At 50.5% G+C, this 12,319-nt stretch overlaps 1 protein-coding gene across 1 annotated transcript; it reads left to right on the top strand.

Moving 5' to 3' along the window:
* Window positions 1–772: 772 nt before the first annotated feature.
* Window positions 773–11,654, top strand: THUMPD2 (THUMP domain containing 2). Its single transcript, XM_066571346.1, has 9 exons — window positions 773–854; window positions 1,880–2,295; window positions 3,486–3,563; window positions 4,988–5,040; window positions 5,346–5,433; window positions 6,271–6,342; window positions 6,987–7,101; window positions 9,569–9,686; window positions 11,144–11,654. The coding sequence occupies exons 2-9, from the start codon at window positions 1,885–1,887 to the stop codon at window positions 11,556–11,558; spliced, it is 1,350 nt and encodes a 449-aa protein (XP_066427443.1). The 5' UTR covers window positions 773–854; window positions 1,880–1,884; the 3' UTR covers window positions 11,559–11,654.
* The last annotated feature ends 665 nt before the right edge of the window (window positions 11,655–12,319 follow it).

Genomic DNA, 12,319 nt, shown 5'->3' on the forward strand with positions numbered 1-12,319 from the left:
CCAGCAGGCCCCGCTCCTCCAAGATGTCGGCGGCAGAGCCTGGGTGGTTCTTCTGCACGGCGGGCCGCGGGCTGGAGCCCTTCCTGGCGCGGGAGGTGCGGGCGCGGCTCGGCGCCACCGAGGTGAGCGGGGAGCCGGGGCTGGTGACCAGCCGGGTGAGCGGGGAGCCGGAGCCAGTGACCCCCGGGCGGTCCGGTCCGGACCGGTGCGAGTGAGAGGGGAGCCGGAGCCAGTGACTCCCGGGCGGTCCGGTCCGGTGCGGGTGAGCGGGGAGCCGAAGCCAGTGGCCAACCGGGTGAGAGGGGAGCCGGAGCCAGTGACCAGCCGGGCGGTCCGCTCCCATGCGGGTGAGCGGGAGCCGGGGCTAGTGACCACCCGGCGGGTCCGGGTGAGCGGGGAGCCGGAGCCAGTGGCCAGCCGGGCGGTCCGGTCCGGCAGGGAGCTCAGCGCCCGGAGCCTGGCAAGCATGGCCCGGGCTGTGCCGGCCCCCGCTCGGGGCTGGCCGGGGTCGGAGGGGCTGACCCGGAGGGAGCCGGGGCTGCGCTGCCCGCGGGGCTGGCCGGGGCTGCGGGAGCGCTCACCCGCAGGGAGCCGGGGCTGCGCTGCCCGCAGGGCTGAAGGAGGGCTCACCCGCAGGGAGCCGGGGCTGCGCTGCCCGCGGGGCTGAGGGAGGGCTCACCCGGAGCCGCCCGGCCCGGTCCGATGGGTGTTCTCCCCGGAGGTGGACTGCGTCTCGGGAAAAGTGTTCTTCAGGGCGGCGGCGGGGCCCGGAAAGCTGCGGCAGCTGCGGTCGGGGGAGCGCCTGTTCCTGCTGCTGAAGAAGCACAGCCCGCTGCCGGTGTCCGGGAACAGAGGTATGGACACGGGAAGCCTTGGTTTGAGTCCTGGTTATAACATTTGAAGTGTGTAATTTTTTACGGGGGGCTGTAGTTCTAATTGACAATAATCAATTCTAAAGTGTCTTTCACCCACGTGTGTTTTCAACATGTTTTTGACCTGAAAAGGGCTTTTAAATTGTTTTCAATAGCTACCTTGCAGCCTGTATTCTGCCTGCACTGAGTGTATATGTGTATTTTAGAGACTTTCTCCCCCACCCAGCCCCAAAAAAGAGAATAATACCCCACCCGAAAACGAAAGCCTTGGCTCTCTTGTGTTTATTTTAACAAGAAATCTTATTTTCCGTTAAACAAAGTGAATCCCAATCTATATATTGTGTCAATTTACTCCTAAGTACGCAGCTTCCTTCTAAGTCTCAGCTGCTTGAGTCATGCTCTCTGTCAGAGCTGGAGTGAGAATTTCAAGTTAGATGGATTGATGTTTATCTGGGAGATTACCTTCGACTTTGAGGATGAAATTTGATCATGAGTCTAAGTTTTTAAGTGATAACTAGAAAGACCTTTATTTTTGTTTTCCTTGACCAGCTTCGATGTATTTAAGTGAATTGGCCTCTCTGTTCCTCATGCCTCTCTTGTGGGTAGCTTGGGACTGCCCACAGGTGTAGGTGTTTGTTGCAGGATTGAAGGCACAGTGATGAATGGGAGGCAGAAATTTTCTTTCTGAAAGAATAAACTTGGTTTTGCCCGAGATGACTCAAAGTAATTCATGTTTGTATCTGTCTTTCAATTCTGGAGAGTGTTCTGCCTCACGAGTGCTCTGGCTTTCTATAGCTGCTGAGTTCTTGTGCAGAATTCAACCCTTGCGTGATTTGGTCTTGGTTCTGCAGAGCTGGTAATCAGAGGGGTGCCTGTGTGGCTCCTGGTGGGTGCTGAGAGCTCAGCTGTGCCTGTGATTCTGAACTCACACATGAATGAAATTTGAACACAGGGAAATGAAATGCCAAGGCTGAGGTACTTAACCCAGAGCTGCTTTTTTCTTCCAGGGAAAATGCTTCATGAGATTAAAAGCCTTGTTATTGAGGACCCGAAATACTGGCTGGATATTATCTCTGTTTGGAGAAAGCTTCATGGACACGACGGGAAAACAGATGATGGCTCTATAGAAAATGCATTGGCTCTGAAGAGAAAGTCAGAAGAAGAGACAAATACTGCAAGTAAAAGGCAAAAAACGGAACAAGTGAGGGCAATTGTGTCTGAGGAGTGTCAAGTGGGAGCTGGAGAGACCTGTGAGGCACCAGCCAGAATGAGCAGGCAGGAGTGCTGGGCTGAGAGCAGGACTTGCTCAGAATTGCCTTCCAGGGGCAGTGGAGAGGATCCTGCTGCCAATGAGGAGCTTGGCTTCAGCTTCAGAGTGTCGTGTCGCTGCAGTGGAGCAATTGCCAGAATACTGACTTCACAGGTATGCTGAGGTACCTGCTTTAAAAGAATCCAGCAAGGGTGAATAGAGATGTGTACTTTGTCATTTCAGTTGTGTTGTGTCTTCTAGAATAATAAACTGATGTAAGCGTTTTCTGTATTTTCTCAAAAAGCCCTTAACCTGCATTCACCTTAAACAAGTGGAAACACAAATGCGGGTTTTGATTTCTGTGCACTGTTACCCTTCATGTTTTTCAAATCAATACCTTTTGTTGAGGACAAGCAAAGGTAAGAGTTTGAGGTTCTGGGCCTGTGGAGGCTGAGGAGTGATTGGATAATTTACAGCTATTTGAAGGGCCATTGCAAGGACTGTGGGGCCAGACTCCTCTCAGTTGTGCAGCCTGGACAGAGGGGTAAAAGCCAGAACTCACAGCTTCAGTTGCCTCTGGCTGGGTATTGGGGAGAATTTGTTCTTCAGGAATACAGCCCTGGGAGTCTTGGGAGAAGTGGAGCTTGGTTCTTGTGAAAGAATAGTTGCATGCAGTCCTGCAGGGGTGTGTTCCATTCAGCCTTCTTCCCATCTGGGCAGGTTACTCTTACAGGAAGGTGTAGTATTTAGATTTTTTTCCTACTAAAGCTAGTACCTTGGTGAGGTCAGTCACATGAGCTGCCCTATAAGGGAAGTGTTTGCCTAAGTCTGTGCTGTGTTTGAACCTATACTCTGAAGGTAATCAGAGATTTCTATATGTAATGAAAGCATTAAAACTGTGAGTTGTAGTTGTGCACTTGCAGGTTTTCTGTTGGGTAATCTGCCTTAGAGCCATTGGAAGTATTTTTTGCATGTGATTAAGAATTCCAAAATGGTGGCAGTCACAGAATATTCTGAGTTGGAAGGGACCCACAAGGATCAAGTCCAGCTCAAGTCAATGTTTTATTGTGACTTGGTCAGGACTGGAGCTTCAGCCTCTCCTCTCCTGCTGCAGCTGAGCATTGGTTGTTTGCCTTGTGCTATGTTTGCTTTACCCCTCACTCACCTGCTCTGCCCTGTTGTACCTCTTCTGTTGTGAGTTGTGTGAGTTACTCTCTTAGGCATAGACTCTTCCCTGGGACTTCTGAGGGTTGTGCATCGAGGCTGTTCTCTGCAGTTTCCCCAGCTGTGTGGTTTTTGTGCCTGTGCTCTGCAGTTTCCCCAGCTGTGTGGTTTTTGTGCCTGTGACTGTTCTCCCCTCGCAGGAGGTCGGCAGAGCCCTTGGCACGGCGCTGGTGAAGCAGTGCGGGTGGCGTGCAGATCTGCGGGACCCTGACCTGGAGGTAGGGCTGCTTGTGTGCCTGTGGGTGCTTCCAGACTCACCCTGACACCTCTGCTTTGGTTCTCTGCTCCCTCTGCATGTGGGACCATGGCCTGTCCCTGCTGGTCTTCCTACTGCTGGATTTACCTGAAAATCAGCACCTGTGTGGCCCTGCTCTCTGTGTGTGTGTGTGTGTGTGTGTGTGTGCCTTCCAGAGCCCTGGCATGAACCCCAGCCTGGCTGGGGCTGCCTGTGTGGGAGTGGAAGGATCCCCAGAGGATCCAGCCAGATCAGCACCCCCAGACTGCTGGGCTCACTGTGTGAAAATGGAACTCACCTGAGCCATGGGGTGTCTGTGAAAGGATCCCCAGAGGAGGAGTTGCAGGATCCAGCACCCTCACAGACTGCTGAGCTCTGACTGTGTGAAAATGGAACTCACCTGAGCCAGGGAGTGTCTGTGGCCTCTGGAGGGGAAAGGAGCAGGCAGCATGGGTTCTCAAGGAGCTGGACTGGAGAATATCACAGACAAGGCCTGTGGGAAGGCTCCCACACAAACAGCAAACAGTTCCCTTGGTGCACCCTTGCTGGTGCAGCTGCCTGGAGACCTCCCAGAGGACTCCTGGCTCCTGAGTGTTTCTCCAGGGATGTTGGTCCATCCCTGCCCTTGGCTTGTGGAAGTTGCTCTCAGCTCTGATGCCCAGAGATCCCAGACCTGCAGAAGCTCTGGAGTTCATTTCCTGGCACTGGTGCCCACACTCAGCACTGTGTACAGCTTTGGTGAGGCTCACGTGCACCTCCTGTTCTTGCCCAGATTTTTGCTCTGAAGCTGTTCAGGTGCTGAGGACTGGGATTTTCCAGCAGCATCCTGTTTCCCTTTGTGCTTCCCGGGGGCAGGGACTACAGTCATGCGAGACCTTCTGGGGAGCTCAGTCTTCTTTTGGGATGTTCTCTATGGGACAGCAGAACAATTTCTTGTAGCTGCCTATAACTGCTTGTTGTTGTTTGTTTGGGGTTTTTTTGTTTGATGTTTTTGTTTGGGGTTTTTTTGTTTAGTTGGTGTTTTTTTAAATGTTTATTGTTTTGTTGCTAGTATACAGTGAATAATATTCTCCCACTTGTAGTAAATGGATTTATAACTAAAAATTCCTATGCTGTGTTAAGGAAAAATAGGCCCCTTTATAAATTCAAGTGCTTGCTGATGGATTCCTGGCTGACAAAATACCCCTCAGCTTGATTAAGCTTTAAATAATCTGTAAAGTGGCATTTAGATCGTCTAGTAGGATTTCTTCCAATTAATTGTTATTGTTGATAGTGTACATTTTTGTTCTTAAAAACTGAAATCAGAAGTTGTAGAAGCATCTATGTCTGGTTTAAATGAGTTAAAGCTATTGTTATGTAAGTTTGAGACTTTAAAATGTTGGGGTTGTTTTTTTTTTCCTCTTCTAGATCTTTGTACACCTTAATGACATTCACTCTGTGGTGGGGATTCCTCTTTTCAGGTAAGTGTTTTCCCCACTGGATTTGTCATGGCAGTATCAGAACAGACAGGATTTGTAAATCTTGCTATCCACCATGAGTATTTATCTTTTGGTTTGATAATCACTGTTGTCAAATTAGTCTTGTGATCTGCCTGGGCTTTAAATGAACACACAGACCAGACTTTGCAGTGAGTTATGGTTAAAAGCAGACTTCTCTGTCTCTCAGGAGATCTGTCCAATTCATTTGTTCTTTGACATCACATGGGCTTTTCTGGGAGGTTTTGCTGCTGTTTTAGTAAACTTTTTTGGTTTTGTGCTGTCTGCAGGCTTCCATTGGCAAACAGAGAGTATATCAGAACAGCAGGACTGCGGTCAACAGTGGCATGGGCCATGGCATCTCTGGCTGAAATCAGGGTCAGTGGATGTTCTTTGCGAAGAAATGGGTCCTGAATTAAGAGAATGGGTGCTGCTCATGGGGTCCGGGGCTGGGGAGGAGTGGGGTGGTTTCAGTGCCCCATTCTCTCCATTTACTGGGAAGGAGTGGGGTGATTTCAGTGCCCTATTCACTGGGAAGGATTGGGGTGATTTCAGTGCCCCATTTACTGGGAAGGATTGGGGTGATTTCAGTGCCCCATTTACTGGGAAGGAATGGGGTGATTTCAGTGCCCCATTCACTGGGAAGGATTGGGGTGATTTCAGTGCCCCATTCACTGGGAAGGATTGGGGTGATTTCAGTGCCCCATTTACTGGGAAGGATTGGGGTGATTTCAATGCCCCATTCCCTAGTCCCTGTGGACAGGGTTTGCCATGCCTGTGATGAATGTGCTGTCACCTGCAGTTCAGCCAGGTGTCTGCTGTAACTCCAGGTGCTTCTCAACAGGGCTGGTAATCCTTGTACAGATACAGATGTCTAAGTGGTAAGATTTTTTCTGCTGTTCTGTGACAGTGAAAAAATGAAACATTGTTTGGTGTCGTTTTCCAAGGAAATGTGATCTCTTTTCACAATGGTACCAATATCTGTCTGCAGTCCACATGTAATATTTCCTCCTGAATGTCTCCTCAGGGCTGTCTGCAGTGAAGCTGTTGGTGTTTTTCACTATATTCCTTTACAGGCAAGTTTGGCCATGGATTACCAGAGATTCTTGTTAACCTATGCTGGGTTCAGTGGGATTATGCACATCCCTCTGTGAGCTCTGTCCTGGCTGAGGAGTCTGTCTTGCTGGGGATGCAGTAACCCCTCTGTTTTTGTAGGCTGGTGCCCTTGTGCTGGATCCCATGTGTGGGCTAGGAACCATCCTGCTGGAGGCTGCCAAGGAGTGGCCTGTGAGTATCCCAGCCCCAGCTGCTGGACCTCTGCAGGGAAACTGGTGCTTGTGGGACAGGGTTTTCTCTCTGCCAGTTAGGCCAAAGCCCATTTCTGCCTGGAGAGGTGAAACCAAACCAATCTTCCTAGGCAGCTGCTAGAAGCATTTCAGTACAAAGGTTCCCCAGATGTATGTGTCCTGCAGGCTGGTGCAGCTGGTGATTCCCACTGCAGGGTTTGTGTGAGGCAGCCACGAGCTTGTGAAGCTTCCTGAGCTTGTCCTGGAGTCAGAGGAGTTGGTGTCATGGCACAGTCATCAGCATTAGGGGCAGGGGCCTGGCTGTACCCAGCTGGAGTCGTGCTGTTAGGACATGCTCTGGGTATTTCTGTCACTTCAAGGGTCTTGAGCAGACCAGAGCATTAAAGGAGTGGAGACAGCACATACTTGTGATCATTAATATTTCTGAACATTGAAAGAGTGGAGACAGCACACACTTCCTCCATTCCTCCATCCTCTGGATTGTGAATTGGTTTGTGTAACAACAGCAGGTGTCCCAGGAAGGGGGTTATCTTGCAAGAGCTGTGCAACAAGGCAGTTCGAGAAGGGTTTATGAAGTAAAGAACTGGAGTGTTCACAAAATTACTTTTCTGTCTCTCTGGACAGGAAGCCTGGTACTGGGGTGCTGATATAAGTGACTCGCAGTTAGAGGGTGCAGATGGCAATATCAGAGCTGCAGGCTTGGTGGATAAGATTGAGCTGCTGAAAGTTTCTGTGACAGGTATGTCTGTGGGATTTCCAGGTGGATTTTTTGTGTTTCTGGGATTGTACAGGTAGGTTCTCCTGAGGTGCTACGTTGCAGAGCTAACTCCCAACAAATAGCTGGGTGGTGACTCTGGTGCTAGTGAAGGGATAATTATTTGTACTTCCTCCCTGCTGCCTGCACCTGTAACTTTGGTAAGAATGAAGTCAGCAGAAGACAATAAAAATTACACTTGTCTGCCATGGACAGTAGTTGTCTCTCTTCATGGGAAATGTGTGATTTACCACAATACCATAAAGAGTATGTACCATGTGAGAGTTCTTTGTATCTTAGTGGAACACAGCCAGGACAAATCCAAATGAAGTGCAGCCTGTAAGTTAAATTTACCAGGTGAGTATTGGTGAGGACACATTAAACTGAGCTGAATTGTTCATGTTTTGCAGTAGGAGTATTTTGAATGATGGTTCCCTTCTCCTGTAAGAAGGAGTCTGTTTGTTCTTATTTTTTACAAGCTATTCTGTAGAGAAGGAAATAATTTCATGACCTTATTCTGGATGTCAGAGTCTGAGGCTAAATTATGCCTATATGAAATCCATGACAGGCAAGCTGGCTGAGTTTCCCTGTGCATGAGTGATGAAGTGTGCATATTTTTTTACCTTGCAGTATTTATTTCTTACTGGAATGGTAAGAAACATTATTGATTTTTTTATAAAAATGTAGGTTTATTTCTCACTTAGAAGATGTGTTTGACTTTGGTTTGTAGGATAATGGAAGGTACTGAGCTGTCAGGTTTTCTAAACTGAGCAAGTTGGTGTCTCCATCACTGGTCAGGAGCTGTCACTTCTGCATGTCTTGAGCAGGGCTGTAGGTGGCATGTCCTTTCATTTGCAGATAAAATTGATACCCAGTTGTTGTGCTGCAAGTGTTGACACAAGAATGCTCCAGGAAACATCTCCAGCTAGTTGTGGAAAAGTTGGCATAGAATCTCAGCAGAGTTTAGGTGAGGAGGGGCTGTTGGAAGTCTTTAGTCCTGCTGTCTGCTCGAGGCCATGTCCAGTGAGTTTGGAGCACCCTGAGGGATGGAGGACCCCAGGGTCTGTCCAGGGCCCAGGCCTGCTGGGCTGCCCAGCCTGGCACAGGTTGGAAGATCTGTGGAATCCCAGCCTGGCTGCATAGCCTGGCACAGGATGGAGGATTCCCGGGATCCCAGCCTGGCTGCACAGCCTGGCACGAGATGGAGGGATCCCAGCCTGGCTGCACAGCCTGGCACGGGATGGAGGGATCCCAGCCTGGCACGGGATGGAGGATTCCCGGGATTCCAGCCTGGCTGCACAGCCTGGCATGGGATGGAGGGGCCCCCAAGGTCTGTGCCGGGCCCAGGCCTGCTGGCCTGCACAGCCTGGCATGGGATGGAGGATTCCCAGGATTCCAGCCTGGCTGCACAGCCTGGCATGGGACGGAGGATTCCCGGGATTCCAGTCTGGTTTGCGCAGCCTGGCATGGGATGAAGGGACCCCTGGAATCTCAGCCTGGCCTGCCCAGCCTGGCACATGATGGAAGGACCCCTGGGGTCTGAGGAGGGGTCTCAGCTGGCCTGCACAGCCTGGCACGGGATGGAGGATCCCTGGGATCCCAGCCTGGCTGCACAGCCTGGCAGGGGATAGAGGGACCCCCAGGGTCTCAGGAGGGGTCTCAGCCTGGCCTGAACAGCCTGGCATGGGATGGAGGACCCCTGGAATCACAGCCTGGCACAGGATGGAGGATCCCTGGGGTCTCAGCCCGGCCTGCACAGCCTGGCACAGGATGGAAGGACCCCTGGGGTCTGAGGAGGGGTCTCAGCTGGCCTGCACAGCCTGGCACATGGCCAGCCTTCATCACCACAGGCACAGTGCTTCATCTTCCTTAGGGGAGCTGACCTTGGCTGGGATGCAGAAGCTCTAAGGTGACCCTTCAATGGCATTAGCTCCGGCAGAATCCGTGTGATTCTGGCTGTAACCAGATTCCTGAGGGGAGAAAAGGGGCATGGAGAAGAATTGGAGGTGGCTCCTTGCCATTCATACATGTGCACTAGAACATTTGCACTGAGTAAAGTGCTCACAAACGTAGCTCTTCTTTTGTGTTTTGCTCAATGATTTTCATGTTTAAGGTGTACTGGGTGTTGAGAGGCAGCAGTTAATTTGGGACCATGCAGTGCCTTAGGGGAGAGTCTTGCTGCAGAGGCAGACATCCTCAGGAACAGAGACTCTGCAGGCTGAAGGGTGCTCCCACACATTTGTCTCCTCCCAGTCTGCAGAGGGGTGGTGTCTCCATGGTGGAGGGCAAGTGCAGAAGGAGCTGTGAATCTGCAAAATCCAAAATGTGGATTGTATGAATGTGCATAGCCCAGAAAGAGCTGGCAGGCAGTGTTGAAGGGAGAACAGGGGCAGAGCTGCTGTGCATTTTTCACAGAGTCAGAGATAAGTAAAGACTTGCCTTTATTCTGCAGCGCTGCCATTGCCTTCAGAAAGCTTTGACAGCGTTATTTCAGATATTCCGTTTGGGAAGAAGTTCAAGACCATGAGTGATGCCCAGCTCCTACCAGATCTTCTCCAGGAAATGGAGAGGTACGTGTGGCCTTTGGCACAGGGTTTGATGGAAGTGCCATGGTGGTTTGTGATCCGAGCATTCAGCCAGCTTCAGATCTGCTTTGTTCCATAGTCTGCAGCTCTGTAGTGTGACCCTGTACAGGCTGTGGAGGTCTCAGCCCTTTACTTGTCCCCTGGAGGCTGTTTGTTGTGTCTCACCAGCTCTGAGTGCCAGTGGCAGCTGCCAAGGGAGGCTCCTGTGTGAGCCATGCTCACAAATGCTCTTTGCAAGGCATGAGGGGAAATGTTTCTGAGCCACACTCCAGTGTGGCAGAAAGTGGAAAGAGGAGAGGCCTACCTGGACAAAGTTAAAGCATGGCCAGGCAAATAAAGCTGTAATCCTTTTCTAGTTGAGGCCTGCTTGTATAAATGCATAGTCTTTCCTTTTTGAGGTCACAGCCCAGCTTTGGCCAGCCTGCCTTGGCAGGAAGGATCTCAGACTAGAAGAAGGGGCATGCATTGTCCTTGCTGTCCAGGAATGCCTCACTAGCAACCTGGGCTGATTTTAGGTGTGTCCTTTCATCTGTCACCATGTCATTTGGTGGCAGAGTTGGGCCAAGCTGATAGCTGGGCTGCTTCTAACAGACAGGTCAAGCCATCCTCCCCTCTTCTTCTTGCCTGCAAAGAAGCCCTTTCTCTAGGACTGCTCTTCAGCAGGTGTTGATCTCACTCAGCCAGTGCAGGAATGTGGATGGAGAAGGTTGTGTGGCTCCACAGAATGGTGTGGCAATCTCACTGTGCTTGTTTTCTGGCCTTATTTGCTCTATTGGTCCATCCTAAGTAAAATATTCCCTTAGGAAGGTGGAGATGAGGAAGGGGCCATGAGAACCCCACCAGTAAAGCTGTTCAAACTACTTGCTGTAAACTCAATCAGGACAGTATTTCTTTTTCCCTTCTTTCAAAGCCATATGTGATGTTTAGACATATACCTAGAAAAATTAATTGCAAACATTTATTAATTTGCTTCTGCTTCCTGAGTTTGAAAGCCATTAAGGATCAGTGGAACAGGAAAAGTTCCAAAAGGCTGTTCTTTGAAGTTTCCAAAAGGAAGGACCAGTTTCAGAATTACCATGCTAATCTGAGCAGCCCTTGCTGCACTGGGACGCTGTTCCTTTGCAATCTCCAAAAACTCTGGGCTTGATGGTGCCCTTGATCCTTGGAAGAGTGCTGAGGGGAGTAAAAAATCAGTCCCTCTTCCCTGCTAACCCAACAGAAAGAACTGCTAACATCAGAAATGTTTTGGAGTCAGGACAAGGAAGGCCCTGTTCTGCCATTTAGAAAGAGGTAAGAAGATCAGGGATTTAAATTCCTCTTGGAGGTGCAGCTCACTGACTTGAGCCATGACACACTTGGGTGTTTCACTGAATGCAGGTGGCACCTGAAGCGTCAGCAGTGAGGGATCAACACCTAACCTTTCTTTTTCCTGTGATTGCCAGAGTGCTTCGAGTTGGAGGGACCCTGGTGTTGCTGCTGAGCCAGGAGCTCCACAGACGCGTGGATGGTTTGACCAGGAGTGCTGGAGGTGGCCCTGCTGAGGCCCCTGCACAGGCCATGGATGGTTTGACCAGGTGTGCTGGAGGTGACCCTGCTGAGGCCTCTGACAGCAGAGCAGCCCCGAGTGTGGATGGGAATTCCTCCTCCTTGGCCCAGAGGGGTGGAGAAGCCATTCTCAGCAGACATTTTGGGTCTCTGCTGCCAGAGGGTGTCTATGCTGTTAGCCTGGGCAAGACTGATGCTTTCATACACAAATACAGGAAGGTGTCTGGGACTGGGAGCAGCAGAACTGGGACTTGGAGCTGTCCCAGTACTGGGACATTCCCTGGAACTGGAAGCTCTCTGGCCCTGGGCTGAAGGGAACTGGAAAGCTTCGGGAGCAGCAGGGCAGGACTCGGTGGGGCTCTGCTGATGCAGACACACCCACTGCCATCCCTTAGATTGCCTCACGTTCCTGGCATGTCCTAAGGCACTGTGCTGTTGTGTCTCTGGTTTTTAGGAGAGGTGGAAGATGCCAGTTCTGCTGTATTGGATACAGTGAAAAAGGATATATAGTGTATTGTAATGTGGCAGAGTCCTCAAATCCTTGTTTAGGCAAAGCTGCTCCCTATTGGGAGGAGTTTCTGTAGGAGAGAAAGTCTTGGTTTGCAGGACTGCAAACCCAGATGTGGTAGCCCATGATCTTTGGGCTGTGCACTCCAGCTCTTCATTTCAAAGTAATATTTAAGCCACAGCTTTGCCTATTCTAATTATTCTTAGTGTTCAGGTTGTTCGTAGGTGGAGGATAGGCAAGCCTCCTGAGATGCTGAGCAAGAAGGGAGGCTGAAGGAGAAGAAGCAGCACTGACAGCTGGGGTTGCAGCCAGTCCCAGGCCCTGGGCCCCAACTCTGTTTTGTGTGTCCTGGGTCCTCCTTGTCCTGCCTCTCCCCCTCCCTCCTGCACTTTTGTAACACCTTTTTTTCTCTCCTGTACCTTTTCTTTTCTCTTGGTTCTTCTGTTCCATCAAAGCAGGGCTTTTAGAACTGTACCAGCATTAAAGAAAGGGCCCAAGGCAATGCTGAAATCACTCTCTCCTTTGGGATTTAGCATCCTTTGTACAAAGGTTGAGATAGCAAAAA

Source organism: Molothrus aeneus, unplaced genomic scaffold (assembly GCF_037042795.1).
Source record: "Molothrus aeneus isolate 106 unplaced genomic scaffold, BPBGC_Maene_1.0 scaffold_43, whole genome shotgun sequence".
Taxonomy (NCBI): Eukaryota; Metazoa; Chordata; class Aves; order Passeriformes; family Icteridae; genus Molothrus; species Molothrus aeneus.